This window comes from Anguilla rostrata, chromosome 14 (assembly GCF_018555375.3).
Source record: "Anguilla rostrata isolate EN2019 chromosome 14, ASM1855537v3, whole genome shotgun sequence".
NCBI lineage: Eukaryota > Metazoa > Chordata > Actinopteri > Anguilliformes > Anguillidae > Anguilla > Anguilla rostrata.
In genome coordinates this window covers 40,373,686-40,398,153 of record NC_057946.1, presented here as the reverse complement: position 1 = coordinate 40,398,153, position 24,468 = coordinate 40,373,686, and the positions used below count along the sequence as shown (strand labels likewise).

General features: G+C 43.1%; 1 protein-coding gene and 1 pseudogene across 1 annotated transcript; one reads left to right on the top strand and one right to left on the bottom strand.

Moving 5' to 3' along the window:
- Positions 1 to 1,211: 1,211 nt before the first annotated feature.
- LOC135240034 (E3 ubiquitin-protein ligase NEURL3-like) lies at positions 1,212 to 8,594 on the bottom strand. Its single transcript, XM_064309146.1, has 4 exons — positions 8,327 to 8,594; positions 4,339 to 4,848; positions 3,824 to 4,000; positions 1,212 to 2,671 (listed from the first exon to the last, which is right to left on the bottom strand). Exons 1-4 carry the CDS (start codon positions 8,361 to 8,363, stop codon positions 2,496 to 2,498), a joined length of 900 nt encoding a protein of 299 aa, XP_064165216.1. The 5' UTR covers positions 8,364 to 8,594; the 3' UTR covers positions 1,212 to 2,495.
- A 5,447-nt stretch (positions 8,595 to 14,041) lies between these two features.
- On the top strand, positions 14,042 to 18,740 carry LOC135239962 (uncharacterized; annotated as a pseudogene).
- Positions 18,741 to 24,468: the final 5,728 nt, after the last annotated feature.

Sequence of the window (24,468 nt, the reverse complement as noted above, 5' to 3'; positions counted from 1 at the left end):
TGAAGCCTGGGACTTCTGTCTCACTAAGCCTCCTGTCCCCCTAAGCCTGGGACTTCTGTCCCCTGAAGCCTTCTGTCCCCCTAAGCCTGGGACTTCTGTCTCCCTAAGCCTGGGACATCTGTCCCCTGAAGTCTGGGACTTCTGTCCCCCTAAGCCTGGGACTTCTGTCCCCTGAAGCCTTCTGTCCCCCTAAGCCTGGGACTTCTGTCTCCTTAAGCCTTCTGTCCCCCTAAGCCTGGGACTTCTGTCCCCTGAAGCCTTCTGTCCCCCTAAGCCTGGGACTTCTGTCCCCTGAAGCCTTCTGTCCCCCTAAGCCTGGGACTTCTGTCCCCTGAAGCCTTCTGTCTCCCTAAGCCTGGGACTTCTGTCCCCCGAAGTCTGGGACTTCTGTCCCCTGAAGCCTTCTGTCCCCCTAAGTCTGGGACTTCTGTCCCCTGAAGCCTTCTGTCTCCCTAAGCCTGGGACTTCTGTCCCTGCGGATCTGTCCGAAGCTTCTGTCCCTAGTGGGACTTCTGTCCCCTGAAGCCTTCTGTCTCCCTAAGCCTGGGACTTCTGTTTCCCTAAGCCTGGGACTTCTGTCCCCTGAAGCCTAGGACTTCTGTCCCCCTAAGCCTGGGACTTCTGTCTCCTTAAGCCTGGGACTTCTGTCCCTTAAGCCGACTTCTGTCTCCAAGCCTGGGACTTCTGTCTCCTTAAGCCTGGGACTTCTGTCAAACCTGGTCTGCCCAAGATTGAAAACAGCACTCAAACAAATATGAACAGCACACTCAAAGCACATACATACATACATACATAAATAAAGGAAAAATACAAATATTTACCGGATGTTACAGTGACTACTGACTTTGCAGTCGCGAAGCAGTCCCTAATGTGCAACAGGGTGTCACAACAAGAGCAGAGAGCCAGACGCATGCGCTCCAGCCCCATGGCATGACGCACGTCCCAAGCTGAGCAAAGATACGGCCATTTTCAGCTTTTCCCTCCCTGGATGCTATCAGAGAACGAAGTGGTAAGATGGGGACACTGCTTATTTGCTATGCCATCAATTTTTCTGAACTTGATCTGTATTGCAGGTTTATCACCTGCAAGTTTCCATTTACGGTACATTACATTAAACAGACAGCACATAAACAAACAAACAAATAATAAAATAATTTTTGTATTTGGTTTTACTGACTGCTTACCACCTGCATACAATGACACACACCATGTAAAAATGTATTATATATTTATTTTGTCTTGAATTAACAGTTTATTACATCATTACTGTACATACAATATTTTACTAAATGAATTTTTAACATCAACCCTATATTACTACAGTATATTGTCTCAATATAGACATTTTAGGAGTTATGAGAATATGGGTCTAATTGGTTTCAGTACGTAGTACAGGGTTGTGCAGAAAGCATGAATTACAGCAACAATACTAAAATCACATTTTTTGAAGGGTTGCATGGTGGTGCAGTGGGTAGCCAAATCTCGGCAATCCCTCTGGGTATTCCGGTTTCCTCCCACAGTCCAAAAACATGTAGGTCGGCCTGGAGGCCCTAAATTGCCCCTAGGTTTGAGTGTGTGAGTGAGTGGTGTGTATGCCCTGTGATAGATTGGCGGCTTGTCCAGGGTGTATTCCTGCCTCTCCCCCAATGCACGCTGGGATAGGCTCCAGCACCCCCTGCAACCCTGCTCAGGAAAAACGGGTATAGATAATGGATAGATGAAAATTGTTTGAAATCAAGTGAAAGGGGCAGGTGCCTGGGGGCCGTAGCCACCCTCTCTGCACGATGTGCAGATATACTCAAACAATCATTTCGGTCCGGGCATGTCCAGGCTGGAGAAGCAGATGATGTCTTTATACTGCAAGACTGTGCAGATACTAAGGCTGTGCACACTGCAAGACTGCAGATATTAAGGCTGTGCACACTACAATGCTGTGCAGATATTAATGCTGTGCACACTGCAAGGCTGTGCAGATACTAAGGCTGTGCACACTGCAAGGCTGTGCAGATATTAAGGCTGTGCACACTGCAAGACTGTGCAGATTTTGGAGCCACTATATGTAACTACTTTTTACACGTATGTGTTTGTGTGGTAGTTTATGCAAGTTAACAGGATTATGTACCATTTTTTAAATTAGGCTGCTGCGCATTTAGTGAAATAACCTGCTTAGACCTTTAGAGCTTCAGGTGCTCTTTGCAGTGGTAGCAGACTGTCATGTTCATTAGCTGCCCAGGCACTTCCTGCAGAAAGTCAGCCAACAGTGCCTGAATAAGAGCACAGCAGGAAGTGTCTTATGCCAGGATTTGAACACAGAACCCAACGGCTATAAACTCCGCCCAACACGCTGTCCCCCTTGTTCCTGACATTTCTTACATTGTATTTCATGCTGATGTACAGCAATGCCAGAGAAGCAGCACTGAATCAGTGTGCTGTGCAGTTTCAGCTTGTGAAGGGAACAGCCAATCAGATCACTCCCTCTTGCTGGCTCCGCCTCCTCAGCCCTCATGCACATCGCAGAAACCAATGATTGGCTGACGGCAGAGGGGGCAGCTGCCAAACTCTTCGGCCACTCTGGTGGCACAGGGGGTGCAAAGGCACCGGTGACCACAGGACAGGGTGACACTGGCCCTCAAGGACAGACAGACGGAACAGTCCTCCTCCAAATGCACACCTGTACACAGATACAAGCACACACTCAGACACTGGAGACAGAGCCACCTGGGTACACAGATACAAAAACACACTCACACACTGGAGACAGAGCCACCTGGGTACACAGGTACAAACACACACTCACACACTGGAGACAGAGCCACCTGGGTACACAGATACAAACACACACTGGAGACAGAGCCAACTGGGTACACAGATACAAACACACACTCACACACTGGAGACAGAGCCACCTGGGTACACAGGTACAAACACACACTCACACACTGGAGACAGAGCCACCTGGGTACACAGATACAAACACACATTCACACACTGGAGACAAAGCCACCTGGGTACACAGGTACAAACACACACTCACACACTGGAGACAGAGCCACCTGGGTACACAGATACAAACACACACTCACACACTGGAGACAGAGCCACCTGGGTACACAGGTACAAACACACACTCACACACTGGAGACAGAGCCACCTGGGTACACAGGTACAAACACACACTCACACACTGGAGACAGAGCCACCTGGGTACACAGGTACAAACACACACTCACACACTGGAGACAGAGCCACCTGGGTACACAGATACAAACACACACTCACACACTGGAGACAGAGCCACCTGGGTACACAGGTACAAACACACACTCACACACTGGAGACAGAGCCACCTGGGTACACAGGTACAAACACACATTCACACACTGGAGACAGAGCCACCTGGGTACACAGATACAAACACACACTCACACACTGGAGACAGAGCCACCTGGGTACACAGGTACAAAAACACACTCACACACTGGAGACAGAGCCACCTGGGTACACAGGTACAAACACACACTCACACACTGGAGACAGAGCTCAACCACCACCCCTCCTGCCCATGATGGTGTCTACGGTGAGGATATTATTATTATTATTATTATTATTATTATTATTATTATTATTCTTACAAACAATAATAATAAGGTGTATGGCTGAAGAATGGCTTGTTATTTAAGTTGTTATTGTGAGGCAGTAGTCACCAGGGTTGGAATGAGCACTGAATAGAACCCATACTGTGGCCCGCACTGTTCTGATATGGTCTGTAAAAGTGGGCCTGAATGGAATGGCAGTCTTCTGTATTGAAGTGAGGAACCCTTACCTGTAGGGGGCGCTGTGTCAGGGAGCTGCTGCTGTTGTGGAAGAGAGGCAGTGCTTCTGTGCACATGGAAGGTCCTGCCTTTGGGAACACACAGGCAGCTGTCTCCACGGGACACTGGAGGTGGGGGCGGAGTGGGGCAGGATCTCCTTATCCCAAATTTTCCCTTCTTCTCCGATCCTGTGGAAAAGACAGGGAAACGGACGGATGGCTAAGACCAGCAGCCATACCACCATGCACCCTGCTCCTGCCAAATGGCTGAAGCTAAGCAAGTATATTTGCTCCTTTTCATTCCTGTTTTCACTCTCAACTATAAGTGATCAAAGTATGTGTAATGAAAGAGGGAAAGGGGGAGGGAGAGAGAATGTGAGGGAGAGAAAGATAGAGTGGGGGGGTTGACTAAATGGTATGGTATGTAAATACTGATGACAGCACTCCCTAAAGCAGGTAATACAGAAAGGTCTCAGTACCTCACAGCATTTAAATTTACACTCTGACCTCCAAAGAGTCCCACTCACCCAATAAGAGCACTGCTCGTGTCTGTCCGTACACGTCAATCATGGCCCACAGCTTTCGTCTGACGTCCACGCCCTCCTGCAGCACGCCTGTCTGTCCGCTGCTGTTCTCCAAGATGACCCGCCCCTGGGGGTCCACCCAGAAGCACAGCTCCGAGCCCAGTGGGGCGAGCGAGTCCGGCACCACCCCCGCCCAGTAGCCGGGCTTGTCCGTCAGGTGTGGAATCGCCATGGCAGCGGGGGAAGCCCACACGGGGGGGACGGCGGTGAACCCTAGCCGAAGAGCCCCTTCCCAGTGCTGGTCCCAGACCTCCACTCGCAAGCGTATCCTCTCCCTCACCTTCACCGGCCGGCTGCTGAAGACCACACCGTTCTGGAAGGTTCCACGGGCCCTTTCTGCCCTCCGGCCGCCCAGGCTGAGGGAGATCTGGGACCCCGCTGACCCTGTGTGGAAGGCCAGTGGGCCCAGGCAGCGACGGTGGCCACCACACAAGTGGGGGGGCGAGGGGGGGCCTAGAAAGAACCACAAACAGGACGAAGAGCAGTGAGATTCACTATCACCATAAACAAGGTATGTATTCTGACACATGAAAGTTAAACTTTACCACCGTGCTGATATATAAAGCTGAGGCAGCCAGAGGGACACAGAGCAGGTCTGTGTCTTCATGGTAATGTCTATTCAGTGGGCACAACACTGGAAGACAAGTCTTCCAATTAACATTCCAGTTTTCAGAACAGAGATTAGGCTTCCTCAGATCAATCACAACTTTAAATTAAATAGACACGGGAAGTGTCTTTGTGTGGGAATTTTACCATCCACTGTACTGATTGCATCAAGGGCAGACAGATTTTGCTGGACGTAAACCAGGAAATATTTCTCCCTTATCTTTTCTGATTGAGATTACACATTACCATAGTGTTGTTTTGCTCCATTTATGCACTTTCACTTTTTGTTTGTATCAAGCAGTGGGAGCATTCTGACTGTCCTTGAGCTTCTATCATTTATTACTACAGGGTTGGAAGTATTTGTACAGCAAACGTGCACCTTCTTTGTTTCCGTCTTAGAAAAACACTTCAGTAAAAGTGATCATACTAAACAATGTGTGTTTGAAATTATTTCTGGTATGTATGTATGTATATATATATATATATATATATATATATATATATATGCATAATTTATATACTTACATAAGCATGCACACGTACAGTTCTTTTTACTAATGAACGGACATCTGGGCCAGAGTACCAGGCACATTGGGTGCTTTTAACCTTTTAAACCTTTTATCACAGACTGAAATTATTTCTGAACTAAACGGTTTTCATGCATTCCAAAATCAAACCCTGACCAGACAGCATGCTCTCTTACAACAGCACTGGACTAGGCCTCTCTATATGAAAGTCAATTCTTTAGTTGTTTTTTTTAAAGTGTCCGATTAAAAATGGTCTTACTTTTCCATTTAGTAATTTCCTTGATTTCCTTCCTTAATTTCCTTCCACACTTTGGCAGAGGCATGTTTTCGGGAATTCACTTTCCTGCAGGGGATCCAGACTCAAGTTGTTGGTGGGGGAGTGGGCGTGGTGGAATGGTCACTTTGTTGATCCCCTTTATGAATTTAAAAGCTTCAATCAAACCACCCCTAAGTCTCCTGTCTCCTTTTACTAAGCTTGAATAGATTAAGCATCTTAAGTCGTTCCTCATAGCTTTTATCTTTCATACCAGGAATCAATTTGGTTGCACTTCTTTTAACCTTTTCCAGAGCCTTTATATCTTTCTTGTAGTATGGTTTCCAGAACGGCACTCTAGTAGTGTGTCATTCGTAAACTTTTTTTTTTAGTTTTGAACGAATCTTTTTGGTGAATGAAGGGAACTGACTCACCTCCATGTAAGGATTTGTTCCTTTTGTTCACCCCTCAGTAAGTTAAATTGGGAACTTGCCACTCACTGAAGCTGTAGCTACTCCTCCCATTTATCAATTTTTCTGTTGTCTATAGTAGCCTCTAGCCAATGACAACATTGATCCGCTTGAGAGGGTTGTGCTTTGCTCTGAGCCCCTCTCGTCTGTGTGCACGAATCAACAACAGTTGATTCGTGCACACCCAATCAATAGTTGATTCATGCACATTTCAGTTCGTGAAATGAAAGCGGTGGGGAGTCGGGGACTGAATTTGTGAAGGAACTGGACATTCTGAATCCGAGTCTGGGACTGGAACTGGAATGTGTTTAACACAAGTGGCTGCAGCTCCACGTGTCTTCCACCCCCTGATACTTTTGTATTGCAATGACAAACTTGCCTGAGTAATAAGTAGATCTATAGAATTAAAAACATCTTGCTTACACTAGCTGGTTAGCCCAGTTACACCTGGGAAATGCTATAGGCTATGAGTAGCCTACTCTCTTATTTGCATAATGTAAATAAACGTGAACAAACAAGGCCATTAATATATGATGCAGGAAATCGACACAACGCAGTTACCAAAAACAAATAGCTATAGCTCAGGCACGTAAACTCATATCCAATAATCCCTCTGCCATGTAAAATCACAATTTTGGCTAGCTATTTTACGACCGGTTTGATCCGCTATAAAACAGCTGCACCACAAAGGTACAAATTCATAAGAAATTGTCCCACATTGCAAATTCATGTAAAATAACCTATAGGCTACATTATATTGTAATCATCAACCCTTCTGCGAGCAAACAGTAAACGCTACTTGAGTAAATAGTCAGAAAACATTGCCATATCATTTTTACATCAGCAAAATGTTTTTGAAAATATCTGTGAATCGCATAGCCTAATAGCATTGTTGGCTTGTGCTATGTTAATGTAGGCATTCACATACAAGCACAGAATCTCGTTTCTTTCACTAGGAACTAGAGTCTGAAGTCGGAATCAGTCACAGCATGACTCTCATTTTTGTTCACTAGGAACTGGACTCAGTGAACGAAGAGTCTTAAGTCAGAGTGAGGAACGAAGGACCCGGTGAACGAATCTGGGAACTAATCCTATTAGGGAACAGATTCAAAGGGCTCGTGTCCCTGAAAGGAACTGGAACGCCAACCACTACTGCACACAATACTCCAAATGTGGTCAAACAAATGTATTGTATAAGATAAGTATAACTTCCTTTGATTTATACTCAATAATTTTGGCTATATATCCCAGCATCCCGTTGGCCTTTTTTTTTACCGCTACAGCACAGTTCCTAGAAACTGAAAGGCTTGGATCAACCATTACTCCCAAGTCTTTTTCAAACTGAGCACTTTCCAAATTTGTTCCTGCCGTAAAGTAATCCTGCCTAATGTTTTTATTTCCCACATGCATCACTTTACATTTGGCTATATTAAATTTCATTTGCCAGGTTTCCACCCCAATATGCCTGAAATACCTGTCTGTTTGCTCTTGGGGTAAAATAAAAATAAAAGGTTTATCACTGGCTTTATATTTTAACTTTGAGGACTGTGTCTGTCATTGTTCTCTGTTTTTCCTACAGTAAAATAAATCCTAATTTACACACTTTGTAAATTAATTTAATAAATGCAACAGGCATTTAAAAAGCATTTAAAAACAGTGTTTGAAAGATCTGATTGAACATTTCTTTGTCATTATTGTTGTGGAGTATAACAATCAGAGTAATGTTTTTAGGATATTAGAGTATTTACAGAAAATTAACCTCTGGGAGACCATTTGTGTGACTGTTGTACCTTTTCAAATGAAATTCATTTTCAAACACATAATTATCTTATCTCATTAATTTGCAAGCCCCAGTTTGATGCATAAACAGAGGTGGTAATCGTGCAAACTCTTCTGGTTGTCCTTCAGAGAACAATCCCCTGCCTGCTGCTGACAGTGAGGCGGGGTAGCAGGGGTGAAAGATGGTAGCAGGGGGATAGATCAGATCAGGGGATGAGTACCAGTCTCTTTCTACTATTTATTTTTAATTACCTTTTAAAATGTATATTTTACAAAAGAAATATGATATTACTCACCACATTCAGCTGTGGATAGTTTGATTTCATGCAACATCTTGTTCCTCTCAGTGCTTGGCTGTGTGCCACGGGGTTTCAGGTGAGCAAAGAACACTCAGTTGTGAGTCGCAGGTAACTTTTCTGAGCTTTGTGACTCCTAGCCAGTAGGGTGGTCTCAAAGTACTTAGGTGGGAGAAGAGAGGCTTGGCTATTCGTTCAAAATGGCCAATGTCTGACTCTGATTTAAAAAGTAACCAGCCTACTTGAAAAAGAAAAAAACAGAGGGGATGGGTGGAGGAGGAGAGATGCAACTGAAAAGCCGCCAAGTGCAGAGTGCTTGTTTTTCTGTGTCCTACTGATTGCTTATCAGTCCAGTTATCTCATCGGCTGTCAGGTAGCCAGATTGCTTTTCAGCACACACGTTTTCTAGTGAGGTGAACCAACGGGAAGAGCAGCAGTTTCTTGTAAATAGAAAGCGTGGTGAAGAGGCCTGGTCATGTGACTTGTGTAAGACTGAAAGATGTTTTTACTTTACGTTCCATCATATTTTCACATCTCCCTTCTCTATTTTATTTTTATAAAGTTTTTATCACATGTTTACATAAAATTACATTACATTAAATCTGCGCTCAGGGATGGAAGTGTGGTAACATTGTGTGATGGATGCATTTGGAGAAAAGTTCTAGAGTGTTAAATGACAAACATGAATTTAAAAATATTTTTTGGTTGCAATTTATACAATATAAAACATCTAAAATAAAAAGTTATTACATTTAATGACAGAACCCAAACATGATTACACACGTTTTAAAAAAAGATCTTTGTGACTGTGTGATAAACATACATTATAAATTTAATGATTACACATTTTTATTTGAACAGAACGCAAACATAGTCTCTGATTGCAACTTTTAAAAAAAGTGACTTCATGTTCATCATATGTGCAGATAAACCCATGTGGTCTGGGTTTATCTTTATGTGCACTGTACATAGAGAATAGATACAGAACAGATTTATTCACACAGTTCCATCCTGGTTTCCACTTTATTTTCAGTGCTTACCTTTGTTCTGTTCAAACTTTTTTTTTTTTTTGAAAAGACTGGAAAGAATTCCGTTTTTAATAGCTTGTTTTCAATCCTTTTCGAAAACAAGGCATGAATGGTAAATGATAAATTAATTCTCAAAAGCTATCACGTAAACTTTGCCCAAACTCTAAAATTCAGGATGAAACACTTGGCATGTCTGGATTGTGATTTAGAGTAAATGGCTGCATGGCTGGACTGTGATTTAGAGTAAATGGCTGCATGGCTGGATTGTGATTTAGGGTAAATGGCTGCATGGCTGGATTGTGATTTAGAGTAAATGGCTGCATGGCTGGATTGTGATTTAGAGTAAATGGCTTTATTGTATGTGTTACTTTATACTATGCAGAGTTCAAGGCTGTGGGACAGGGATAGTCATATGGAAAGTGAAAGCTTCTACATGAGACTGTAACTGCTCACATAATTTCAGGCTTTGTCTTATGTAAAAAGAGTAATTCATCAGAGAGACAGGTCAATTTCTGCATTTTCCAGAAGGTCCCAGAAGATGTGGAAATGTGCAGTTATTGAAAGATGTTCCACCTTCTATATTCTACACTCTGTGATGTAGATTTCTCTCTGCTCATGCCCACTTATTTTCTGCCGCTTATGACTGTTTGTGCTTGAAAATTGCTGACATACTGTACTTGTTTCATCTTTGATAAGAGAAAGAACCAGTCATATGCAGGGGTTAAATTGGGATTTGGGAGGTGGGTGGACCCTGAGATCCGGTGGGAGGTGGGTGACAAAAAGGTACAAACCAATGAATGTCTCAGCTCAGAATAGTTGTATCTTTAATGTATTGTGCACATAATTGTAATTAAGGAAAACAATGTTTTAAAAAGAATGTATACTATTGATGCAAGCTTTTACATAAAATATTTAAAGTTTATTGAGTGTTGTTAATGCAGAGAATTTTTTTACCCACAAAAATAATCGGTCATCCTTCTCTTTTCTCCTCCCTTTCTTCCTCCTTTATCCATCTTTCTTAAACTGTCGAATTGAAACAAAATAAAACCAGCGGCGACTGGTGAGCTAAATATGGGTGATGCGCAAAACTAATCATTGATCTCAAACTGTTTTAATTAATTTTCAGTGATTAACAAGCATGCAAACAATCTGACAAAGCAATTGGAAAGGGACACACAGCTTCTTCGCATTGTGTTAGGGAGATTAAATGATAAATGCGATTTAGAAAAATCAGTTTTAATCACTAAGCAGTGGCGGAATTTTCCCCTGAATTTCCTTGAGTATCAATACAATTAATCCACAAAATAGGCCACTCAATACTATCATATATAGCCAGCTCTCCCTAAATAGGCAGTTTTAGCGAGTAGCCTAGGCCTTATAGCCTATATTTATTTTCATTTGCAGTACGAATCATTTTTAATCAACATTGTTTGTGGATACATGCACTTCTTTCTCCGCACTCGTATTCATGGCAAATATCTGCAATGCGTAGATTGTAAACAAAATTGAAGTGCAGGTTTTTGTTTTTGCTGGTTATTCTGAAATCTAACACGGTAGATAAGAGACTGGTGCATCTTGTTTGTTAAGTGTAGACTACTTGGTGATTAAAACAGATTTTTAACAGATAAATTGAATTTATGTTTTAATCCCCCTAACACGGTATAAAGATGCTGTGTGTTAGGCTACTTGCCATTTGATTAGTCTGATCATTGGCACGCTTGATAATAAAAGAAAAATTACTAATGAAAACAGGTTGAGATCAATGATTAGTTTAAAGGAAAGTTTTGGCCCCACCAATTTTCAGCTCACCAGTCGCCGCTGAATAAAACGTTATGTACGTGGGAAATATTCAATCCTAGCTTAGCTGCTGACCAGCAACCTGCTGATTTTGCTCAAGCAATCAAAGTTGCCGTTAAAAATAGCCGGCATTCGTGGGGGCTGTTTATTCATCTCTTTTTAAAATGTTGCATAGATGAAATTACATGTTAATGAAATTACCTACGGCGTCCGCTTCCAAAAAATCAAGACAATCAACGATATTTTTCTTTCTGTGCCTGTCTATATAAACGACTGTTCCTCCTGAGTTATTTTTCTTCGGATTTTTGATTGGTTGAGCGAGTAACTGGCTAGAGGGAACACATGGACTGGAGCATACGAAAAATAGACTGGATTGTCATAGTTATTTGTGAAACTGCAGGGCAAAATTATTTATTTATTTACCAAAGGTGGGTAGACGCCGTCCACCCGCGTCCACCCCCAATTTAACCCCTGGTCATATGGAAACTGAAGGCTACAGCAGTTCATCTTGGACACATGCATGGTTTTTGTGCTGGCTGTATAATAGCATAAGGAGGAAATCTATCCATCCATTATCAAACCAACTTATTCCTGGTCAGAGTCACGGGGGGATGGAGGCTATTACGGCCTGCCATGAAGAATAAAAGTCCCATTTTGACATTGTGCCATATTCCAGACATTTAACAACATTTTTTAACGGATTGAAGTTAGGTCTCCTGGTATGGTTGGTACTCCCCCTGAGGTGTAGCTAAAGTTCTGTTCCTGATTAGAGCCACCACTATTACAGCTGAGGAATACAGCCATTCCAAAGGGGACATTTGGAAGAGCTGTTAGTCCTGCTCTGATACTTTAATTATTAAAAAAAAAGATCCTGCACACTGTGCTCGCTATCATCCCATATCACTTTTAAATGCAGACAAAAAATTATTTTCAACGACTTTGAAGAGTAATTCAATGAATTTTCTTTTATAAGCTGATTCATCCACCTCAAAGGGGTTTTGTAAGAAATATTTTGGACAGGTACCTTGTGCAGGCTTTTGCATACACCACATGGCCAAAAGTATGTGGACACCTGTATGTGCTTGTTGAACATCTAATTCAAAAGCCGTAATTTTGGATGAGATTTTGAAGTATTTGAAGTATCTGGGAATAGATATGTACCATTTCTTCGAAGAACTACTCATAAAACTACAATAATACACGGTTTGTCTTTCTCTTTTACAGGATGGATCTCAGTAATTAAAATGAATGTACTCCCAAGGACATGCTTTTGCAGCATTATGTTATCTGTCTCTGATCCACCCAGGAATTGAGATAAATGACAGTCTGATTACTCGGTTCATATAGAAAGGAAATTGCCAGGGCACTAAATTAGTTATGTTACAAAATAAGGAGGAAGTAGGGGGTGGTCTGGGCCAAATTTCAAACTTTAGTTTAATGCAATGAATTTGTATCCTTGTATCGATTTTACGCCTGTCTCTAGGTCCAAGTGCAGAAAGACAGAGTGAATCTTAGCACTTTGAGTCAAGGAATATTTGCAGGCCAGTAACTAAAGACATGTAGGCTTAGATAAACCTCAATAAAAAAAAATATTCAATCCATATCTGGCCTAAGATTGAGGAACTGTAAAAATGGAGATTAAAGTGGCATACAAGTACACCTGTTTCAGAATGTTTTTCTGTTTTGCTGGATAACCTTTTATTTCTCAGCAATTGAGAAAAGTGGACATACATGCAAAAAATGATATTAAGTTTGGATTGAATAAATTCAACAGTGGAGTTCATCTTGAGGGTATTGGCAAACTGTTGATCTCCACAAATGCCATTTACCATTTTGGATTTTTATTTTGGATCTGCCATCTTCTAATGATGTTTTTTGGAAAAACTTACTGAACTATTAAAATTGAATTGTCTGACAATACAGATATGTTCTCGATCAAATATTGGCCAATGGCCCGAAAAGGAAAATAAAATTCTCAGACTGGCAGATACTTGACTGGATACTTTCAAATATAACTGGAACAAATCACTAAAATACAAATTTTATGATTGGAATTTCAAATCCTCGTTGGATTATGGGCTCTCTCATAAAAGTCTATCCATTTCATGTTTGTACTGGAGTATTAATGTTGTATTACTAATGCATTTCTGTGTCACTCTGAGTATTTTGAGTTTCCATGGAAACCATAAATCTGAAACCATGCAAAGCCACAGAAAACATTTAATATCTGTGCTACATTCCACATTCTGCACTGGAATACAGATAAATATCCCAGAATGCTTCAGCCTGTGGCCTTTGCACTTATTTACACATTCTGTTTGCAGACAGACCACACCAATTCTGACTTTGTGTAAGAGCTCATTGATGGGAGGAGTAAGCATTTATATGGAAACTGGTAACATTCACTTGAAGAGATCTAAAGCTGTTTTTGCTTAATTTTGATTTCGCTGAGACCAGGAGTAAGCAACATCAATCCTGAACTTCAATTTTTAAATAAATGTTTTTTTTATTCTTAGTGTTATGCATGTTAAAATGAATGCATCAAACTGTTGTAGGGTGTTGAAAGACCCGAAACACTCGATGATTCCAGGAACATCACTGAAGATGTGTCCAGATGCATCAGCAGATGTATGTACACAGCTTACACCCTGAGTTTATCAGTGACAGCCAGAAAAGACTGGATGACAACCATGAAAAGTGTGGTGACGACTGGAGAGTCAGTGACAGCTCGGAGAGACGGCAACCGGGGCAGAACGGGCTGGCAACCTAATCTGTGTCCTCTGTGAGGAGGACTCCCACAAAAGCTACGATGAACCTAATGGAAAAATATCCCCAGGGGTGACCGAGAGGGGGCGAGGATGGACACAACAGCATCAGACCCAGGCAACGAACAAACGACTATGAGCAAGCAGTGTGTATGTGGCAAAATCTGCAAGAACGATCGCGGCTTGAAGATCCACCAAGTGAGGCTAAGTGTCTGGTGGGGGCAGGAGCAGCACAACGCACAGGTGTCCAACCAGGTGAGACGCAGGAGGTGCCAGGGCCGGAGTCACCCCATAGTGCCCGGAACCTCCAAGTGTTGCAAACTAATCCCTCTAGCATCAGATCTAACAGGAGGTGGATCAAATGGCCTGCAGCTAACATGACTTCACTGTGGAAGCAGTTTGACGAAGATGTCAACCAAATTCTGGAGGCAACGGTGAAGGGAGAGGCCGATAGGAAGCTACAAGCCATAACAACAGTCATTAGCCACGTTTCCACCAAAAGTACCCGGAACTTTTAGTCCCAGGAACTACTTTTCAAAGAACTAAAAGGTTCCTTCAGCCCATTGTTGTCGGCGTTTCCACCGCGGTCTAAAGTCCCGCGAAGATTAGGCAAATTAGCCCACTGACGTATGAAAAAGCGACGTTGTCGTCGGTCCATCTGTCCTATGATTTCTTCTGTAACCCCATACTACCACCAAAGTAGCCTACATTATTTTCTAATAACCGGGACAGCCCGGAGGGGTTTATTCCACTTATATACAACGGGTTACCAACAATGACTATATATGGTTACTTTTGTATTTATTGATTTTTATTGATTTAATCACCTGAAATTGAAATATTCTTCTGCAGCCGTTTAGGCATATTTTACCGTTGTCAAGCAAAACTGTCATTGGTAGTTGAACTTGGACCGTTGTTATTCAACAAATAGGATATAACAGGCCAATAGTCAGATTGTAACTGTTTTATATATCCTCTCAAACACATTCATTGTTTTTATGCGAACATTCACTTTCATGTCTTGACATCCGAGGCGACAGAATGCATTCACATTCCACAATTAACTGGCAACAACAGCAGAAAACATGCACACGTTGTAAACAATTTGCTGTTAAATTGATTACTTTCTCATTGTCAATTCCATATAGGCTAATCGCAAAATGACAAGAATAGAACGAAAACTCGGACTTGCGTGAAAATTTAAATTAGCAGTGGTACAGCCACCGTTTGCTTTCCTTCAAAGTTACTGCTAGCCGAGCAGCGAAGTGTGCCCTCCAATGCGAACCATGCACCATAAATTAGTCCATAGTCTTCCTGGTCTTTTTGTGGAATTGAAGAATGGCAGAGTAAAATTACGGCAGTCTGAAAAAGCAAAAGGGACGATTACTAGAATTAACCTGTTATTTTACCCTGACAAAAAGTGCAGAAGGTGATTTCCAGTTTGCTTTTACTGTATCACCAATGTAAATTACGCAGAACTACCGCATACCTCACATAACTGTATCAAACGTTTTGAGTCAATTACAATGGGCTAACAAATAAAATCCGGAAGAAAATATTCAGCAACCGAATTAAACCGTTTGAATGTTTTGGTACAAAATGTGCTGTCCCAGCACGAATGCTTAGCATTTTATAAAACAAATACTAAAGCAAGAAAAGAACAGAAGAGCACACGTTATAATTCCACAACGTTGGCAGGCTATAACCAAAAGTAGGCTACTGCGCCGCATAACATATAAGTTTGATTTCAAGTTATTATGAAAATAAATCGGTTTGCGGCTGCAGATTTATAAAAATGGCAGTTGAAATAAAACACTGCAAGTAGCCGACCAATCAGAAATTTTCAGCGCTTGCGCCCCACCCCAAAGGTTCCGGTACTTTTGGAAAGTACTACCCCCCAAGCAGGGGCTTTTTTGGGGGTAAAATAAAGTCCCCGGAACTTAATTTAGACCGTGGTTCCTGTGGTCGAAACGCACTGAGTTCCTCAAAAGGTTTCTAGTTCCGGGGTAAAGTTCCTGCGGTGGAAACGCGGCTATTGTCGGCATCGCAGCTGAACGGTTCGGAGAAGAGGAGAAGAAAAGCTCCAGAACACTTTACTTGAAGAATCAAAGAGCGGTGAGGATCCACAACATCAGGCAGAAGTGCTGAAGTCCCAGTGCAAGAAGGCAGGAGAAGAGGAACGCATTGGCTTGGCCCAGCTGATGGGCATCCTACGGAAGAAGATCAGAGTCCTCCGCCGGGCAGAGTGGCATCGGAGGTTGCGTAGCGAAAGGGCAAGAAAACGTGCTGCCTTTATTGCCAACCCCTTCAAGTTCACCAAGGAGCTGCTGAGGCAGAAGCGCAGTGGGAAACTGGCCTGCTCGCAGGAAGACATAGACCAACATCTGAAGAAGACATACAGTGACCCTGAAAGAGAGCAGGAGTTGGGAGAGTGCAACATCTTAATAGACCCCCCTGAACAGGATGTGCAGTTCGACATGTCGGATCTGCAGCTAAAGGACGTCAGAGAGGTAGTCCGCAAAGCAAGGGCAACCTCTGCTCCAGGACCAAGTAGCACCTCGTACAAAGTGTACAAGAACTGTCCCAAACTCCTGCTGCATCTGTGGAAGATCCTGCGAGTCTTCTGGAGAAGGGGGAAGATCCCAGAACAGTGGAGAGTGACTGAAGGGGTGTGGATCCCGAAGGAGGAAAACTCCACCCAGATAGACCAGTTCCACATCATCTCCCTGCTGTGCGTCGAGGCGAAGGTCTTCTTCAGCGCCGTTTCCAAGCGGCTGTGCACCTACTTGGAAAAGAACACCTACATCGACACTTCAGTCCAGAAGGGTGGCATTTCAGGGATGCCAGGCTGTCTGGAGCACAGCTGTGGTGACACAGCTCATCAGGGGGCCAGAGAGAACAACAGGGTCAGTGTTGTGGCTCGACCTGGCAAATGCATATGGCTCCATTCCACACAAGCTGGTGCAGGATCCTGCAACTTCAGGATGAGGGTCTCTTCAGGAGCAATTATATCAAGCTGGCAGAAGGTGGAGATCGGCATCATCACAGGGTGCACTATCTCTGTGACACTGTTCTCCCTAGCCATGAACATGCTCACTAAGTCTGCTGAACTGGAGTGCAGAGGGCCCAAAATGAATTCCGCTCAACGGCAACCACCCATCAGGGCGTTCATGGATGACCTCACAGTCACCACAGAATCAGTCCCAGGCTGCCGGTGGATTCTGCAGGGGCTCGAAAAGCTGGTGGAGTGGGCCTGGATGCATTTCAAACCAGCCAAATCTAGATCTATGGTGCTGAGGAAAGGGAAGGTGGAGGAGAAGTTCCGGTTCAAGATTGCAGGCACAGCCATCCCAACCATCACAGAGAAGCCAGTCAAGAGCTTAGGGAAGGTTTTTGACAGCTCTCTGAGGGACACAACATCCATCCAGTTGACCTGCACCGAGTTGGATAGCTGGCTGAAGGCTGTGGACAAGTCTGGCCTACCTGGGAAATTCAAAGCCTGGGTGTATCAGCATGGCATTCTTCCCAGAATCCTGTGGCTCCTCCTTGTCTATGCAGTTCTGATCACAACAGTCGTGACCTTAGAGAGGAGGGTCAGCAACCACCTCAGGAGATGGCTGGGGCTGCCAAAGAGCCTGAGCAGCATCGCACTCTACGGACACCACAACAAACTGCAACTACCCTTCAAATCCTTGGAGGAGGAATTCAAGGTAACAAGACCCAGAGAAGTGGTACAGTACAGGTGGCCAAAGGTGGCCAAAGCAGGGATCCAAGTGAGGACTGGCAGGAAGTGGAGGGCACAGGAAGCTGTTCAGGAAGCAGAGGCAAGGCTGTGTCACAAGAGGCTGGTGGGAGTGGTCACACGAGGCTGAGCTGGGCTAGGATCCTTTCCAACTCCCCAAAATGAACACCATCAGAGGGAAGGAATGGCGCCGCCTAGTTCAGGAGGAGATGAGAGCAGCAGTGGAGGAGACAAGAACCTGCAAGGCAGTGGGAATGAAGCAACAGGGGGCTTGGACTAGATGGGAAAATGCGGTCGAGAGGAAAGGGACCTGGGCTGAGCTTTGGAAAGCCGAGCCACACCGCATCAAATTTCTCATCCAGGCAGTGTATGATGTGATTCCAAGCCTATCAAATCTGCACACATGGGGCAAAGCAGAGTCACCAGCATGCCCACTGTGCTCCAAGCGAGGAACCCTGGAGCACACCCTCAGCTGTTGCACAAAGGCACTTGGAGAAGGACGGTACCGATGGAGGCATGATCAGGTCCTGAAGACCATCGCTGAAGCCATCAGCACAGGAGTTGAGTGGGCGAAGCGGTCCCGACCCTCCAAGCAGACCATCGCCTTTGTCAGAGCTGGGGAGCAGCCAGAACCCACAAGAAGAACATCTGCAGGCATCCTGACCTCTGCACGGGACTAGCAACTGTTGGTCGACCTTGAACGGCAGCTGAAGTTCCCCAACCATATCGCAGCAACCACCCTGCGACCAGACATTGCTTTTGTGTCTGAGTCCACCAAGCAGGCTGTGCTGTTGGAGCTGACAGTCCCATGGGAAGATCGCTTGGAAGAGGCCTTTGAAAGGAAGCTCTCCAAGTACGCGGGACTGGTCAGCAAATGTCAGCAGGCTGGGTGGAGAGCGAGGTGTCTCCCAGTGGAGGTTGGATGCAGGGGATTCGCAGCCCGTTCTTTAGCCAGAGCCTTCAGCAATTTGAGGATCGAGGGAGAGAGGAAGAGGAGAGCCATCTGCAGTACCACCGATACGGCAGAGAGGGCTTCAAGATGACTGTGGCTCAAAAGAAGAGAGCCATGGGGTCATAAGTAGCTAGCCATCTGGGCACAAGCTGGGGTCTGATCAGCCCCGGCTGGGTCACCTGGAGGAGGGTGTATGATGTTGAAAGACCCGAAACACTCGATGATTCCAGGAACATCACTGAAGATGTGTCCAGATGCATCAGCAGATGTATGTACACAGGGTACACTATTTGATGAAGAAGACATTTGAATCCAAGTCTAATTCCAACTATTTTTATGATCTTGCATTCAACACAATTATGATAGACTTTTATTTGATAATTACATTCATTAGTGAATTGACTAAGTACCACTATTTCAACATTGATGCATTTGAAATTATTTTGTATTCACAATATTTATTTATTTATTTGTTTATTTAACAGGGGCCATGCACAACACAACCATTGGGCCAGAGTTAGCTATATAGCTCATTTACATCTGCGGTCCCTGGGCAGGAAGATATATAGGATGTCTGTTACAGGAAAATATATATCAGTGTAAGGGTTTAAAGTTAGTGTCCTGCCGATTGCATCGATCCAGACACCAAACTGTAAGGATTTAAAATTAGTGACAGGGACTAAGAGACCAAGTGATTAAGAAGATTAAGAAGTTTATTTAGATGTGTTTTGCAATGTGGAAAACCACATTTATCTGACTCCATAAATATGTATTGTGGATGTTTGTGTGAATACGGGTTTGCATATACATGTATTGACTGGGGTGTGGTGAAATGGTGGGTGGCAAGAATTGTACCCCAGAGATCAAAACTATCTACTGCTACCAGGCATTCATATAATTGTTCATTGACATTAAGACCTTCTATCCTGGCAGGTAAAGGTGCTACTCATCCGGGAATCTTGCAAATAATGTCACGACATGAAGGGCGACTTTAATCTGTAAAATGTGTTTGTCCGGGTACCGAATCTAACCTATCCCAGGGGGCCCTAACTAAGGATACTCCATCTGGTTAGTGAAACTATCTAAATATATCGGACTATGACCCCTCTATTATTTATCTGAAATAACAGTAGGGCCAATCTGGGCACTGACTCGAACCACCTATAACGGAGCAGATGCACTTCCGGTTAGTGAACCTATCAATATGCCCAGGAGGTAACCTGCTTACGGTGTTACCCCTAAACCGTATATAAGGCCAATACATCTACTGGTCCTTGCAGAGATACACGCCCTGTTCAGCGTATATGTGAACCACGTATGTTAGATGCACTGAAAAGGGAAAGCAGTTTATAATGTTTATGACCGTTGACATTAACCAAAGGTAGGCAGTTAGAGGTAAATATTACATTAACTAAACTAGACAAATAAACAGTTAATCCATAAGAAAAGACATACAAACACAAATAAAAGGAACACAAAGAGATGAATGATGCATGCTGAAATTACAAAATACTCATATGAGAAGACTATGGTACCAGGAGAACTGTTAAGCAGATTCACCTTCGATGGTGGTACCAGGAGAACTGACAATCAGATTCATCTTCGACGGTGGTACCAGGAGAACTGTTAAGCAGATTCTCCTTGAATGTTTCTTTGGACTTCCCTTAAATGCAACCCTGAGCAAGCCTTCCACACCCCACAGCTCCCTTGGTTTGCCCAAATATGGTCTGGACACGAATAGGCCGGTAACACCTGCCCCACCAAGAAAACACCCCCCCCCGTACTCCTCCAGGAAGAGAGAAACTGCACTTCCCCCCCTCCTCTGTAGACACAGGAGTAGTATCAAAAACCAGTGACAGTAATAAGATACTTATGGCACGTGATCCTATGATTTTACCTATCAATACTTCTCTATGGGTGTCCATGGTGGTGACCCATCTGTGACCCAGACACTCATGTAGGCAATACATACCTGGGATAAACCTCCCTATACCAATGTATAAGAGCTCAGTGTGCCTGTCTGCACATACAGTATCCCCTGCATTACAAATGATATTATTCACAGTCCACCACATTTATCATACTATTCCCAGTCATTACATGCACATACATATAACACTTTCAACAGTTCATAATGTGGGTAATGGTCAACCAGGTTCCTGCCTAACCCAATGGTGCCTGTTGGTGCTTTTACGACATGAAAACAGACACCATCCTGGTAATCCTTTATCTGTGTTCCTGCAAGCCAAAAGTGTTGGTGGGGTAAACAGTTCACAAGATTGTCCCACAGCAATCTCCAGATTGCGGGGCAATTGTCTTTTCAGCTGTGTTTACAGCCTTCTGATCTTTATGATCCCAATCCTGGAATTTTGGCTAGGGCAGCCAAAATTTTACCTTACATCAGTGACCTTTAATCAATCACTTACCTAAGAAACTGACTTGGTGTTTTCTATCAGGAATTAGCTGCATGTTTATGAGACAACTGTAATGTTTTATGCATCGACTTGCATCCTAAAGACTGAGTGGTCACCTGACCAAGCAACAAACTGAATAATTGCAAGCAAAGACTGACATGGAAAGTAAGTTCTAGAGTGTTAAATGACAAACAAACAAAAAATATATATATATTTTTTGATTGCAATCTATACAATATAAAACATCTAAAATAAAAAGTTATTAAATTTAATGACAGAACCCAAACATGATTGCACACTTTTTTAAAAAAGATCTTTGAGACTGTGTGATAAACACACAGTCAGAAAGATATTTTTTATTTTTATTTTTTATGTGCAGATAAATCCACATGGTCTGTTTGGAAAGAAAACACTGCTGACATACCTGACAACTGCATTGCACATAAAGAGTGGATACAAAATGCTTTTTGAAAACAAGGCATGTGATCTCAATTAATTCTCAAAAGCTACCATGTAAACTTTGCCCAAACTCTAAAATTCTGGATGAAACACTTTGCATGCCTGGATTGTGATTTAGAGTAAATGGCTGCATGGCTGGATTGTGATTTAGAGTAAATGGCTGCTTGGGTGGATCGTGATTTAGAGTAAATGGCTGAATGGCTGGATTGTGATTTAGAGCAAATGGCTGCTTGGGTGGATTGTGATTTAGAGTAAATGGACGGAGTGTGGCACAGTGGGTAAGGAACTGCGCTTGTAACCGAAAGGTCGCAGGTTCGATTCCCGGGTAAGGACACTGCCGTTGTACCCTTGAGCAAGGTACTTAACCTGCATTGCTTCAGTATATATCCAGCTGTATAAATGGATACAATGTAAAGTGCTAAGTAAAAGTTGTGTAAGTCGCTCTGGATAAGAGCGTCTGCTAAATGCCTGTAATGTAATGTAATGTAAATGGCTGAATGGCTGGATTGTGATTTAGAATAAATGGCTGCATGTCTGGATTGTGATTTAGAGTAAATGGCTGCATGGCTGGATTGTGATTTAGAGTAAATGGCTGCATGGCTGGATTGTGATTTAGAGTAAATGGCTGCATGTCTGGACTGTGATTTAGAATAAATGGCTGCATGTCTGGATTGTGATTTAGAGTAAATGGCTGAATGGCTGGATTGTGATTTAGAGTAAATGGCTGCATGGCTGGATTGTGATTTAGAGTAAATGGCTGCTTGGGTGGATTGTGATTTAGAGTAAATGGCTGAATGGCTGGATTGTGATTTAGAATAAATGGCTGCATGTCTGGATTGTGATTTAGAGTAAATGGCTGCATGGCTGGATTGTGATTTAGAGTAAATGGCTGCATGGCTGGATTGTGATTTATAGTAAATGGCTGAATGGCTGGACTGTGATTTAGAGTAAATGGCTGCATGACTGGATTGTGATTTAGAGTCAATGGCTGCATGGCTGGACTGTGATTTAGAGTAAATGGCTGCATGGCTGGACTGTGATTTAGAGTAAATGGCTGCATGGTTGGATTGTGATTTAGAGTAAATGGCTGAATGGCTGGACTGTGATTTAGAGTAAATTGCTGCATGGCTGGACTGTGATTTAGAGTCAATGGCTGCATGGCTGGACTGTGATTTAGAGTAAATGGCTGCATGGCTGGACTGTGATTTAGAGTAAATGGCTGCATGGCTGGATTGTGATTTAGAGTAAATGGCTGCATGGCTGGACTGTGATTTAGAGTCAATGGCTTTATTGTATGTGTTAATTTGTACTATGCAGAGTTCAAGGCTGAGGGACAAGGACAGTCATCTGTAAACTGAAAGCTTCTACATGAGACTGTAACTGCACACATAATTTCAGGCTTCATCTTATGTAGAAAGAGTAATTCATCAGCAAGACAGGTCTATCCATTTCTGCATTTTCCAGAAGGTCCCAGAAGATCTGGAAATGTGCACTTAATGAACTGCGGATGTCTGCACTCTCCCAATTCGGCAGTGGGGTGTCAGGAATTTGGGAGAATGGACCCAGATGCAGAGTGGGGAAAGAACTCAGGAGGCACCAAAAGGAAAATACAACCAAAGACTTTACTCACATACAGGAACAGAAAACAGGGGAACAAAAACAAGCCACGCAGTGCACTTTCAAAAGCACAAAAGTTCTTCTAAAACAAAAACATGTAGAAAACAGAACTCGCAGAACGCAGGCAGAAACACAGAGTCAGAAACACAAGGAACCAGTACTCGAGTCAGGGGAACAAAGCACTTAAATAAACCAGACACAGGTGAACTCAATACATAATCAAACAAGAGAGGGATGGGACATCGAGACATGAACAAAAACAATGATTGAATAATAGAAAAAAAATAAATAATAAATAAATGATAAAAATCAAACCATTATAGTGACCTTTTTGGTCTATACTGCAAAAGCAAATGTTTAAATTTTGAATACAAACTAAGCACTTAGGTAACACTTTTTAAACACATTGACATGTTGAAGAAGAGAACACTAATTCAGAGGCGTCACTAGGGGGGTGCAGACCGCACCAGGTGACACCATCAGAGGGGGGTGACACCAAAATGACTGGCAATACATTTTTTGTGCAGTGTTTTGTGCAGCGACGAGTTGAAACAGCTAGTTTCTCTGATGCAGTTTACTGCCGGTTGATTTAATTAGCGGTATTAATGTGACGAGAAGCGCTTTGTCGTTTGAATGCATAACATGCAATTCCTTGTGCCCACTCCCACCAGCATTTTTTTTGTCTCGGATTTGACATCAAACCATTTTTTTTTACTTCATCAGTTGTGCGACCTTCTTATACAGCGTTCACTGAACGAGTAATAGCATCCCATGCATCTTTTTTTGTGTTATTTTATATCCACTACTGACGCTACTAAATATAATAGGTTGTTTGCTGTTCACTTCCTGCAGCAGTACCTCCACTTCATGACTACTGGAGTTTTTCTTACTTTAGGAGTCCAGTGCTCCACCATCTTTAGATTTTCGTTTGGGTATTCTTGACTTCTCTCTCAACTTTTCTTTTCTATTTCTGTTTGTGATTTCTGTGTGTGCACACGGCCATGCAGTCTCATACCCTTTTTGATTGGTGGGGCGTTTACCTATGCTAATTAGGAACAACTGGCACGCGCTTTCAGTTTACCAGGACAATGGGATTCATCATTATAAGAACACGGTTGCGAACAATTCTGCGGTTTAAGAACACGTCATGAATCTGACGTAGACTTTTCTTAGGACCTTTCTCAAGAACAAATTTAAGAAAAAACTTAGGAAGATATTGGTGAATGAGGCCCATTGTTTTAATGTAACTTCAATGCATTTTGCAAGTCTGCAAGAAAAGAGGTTGCACCCAATCCATCAATGAAAAATGTTGCTTCCATATAAACCCTTTTCTGCCAGGTGTCCTAAGGGATGGACTCACCCACGTAT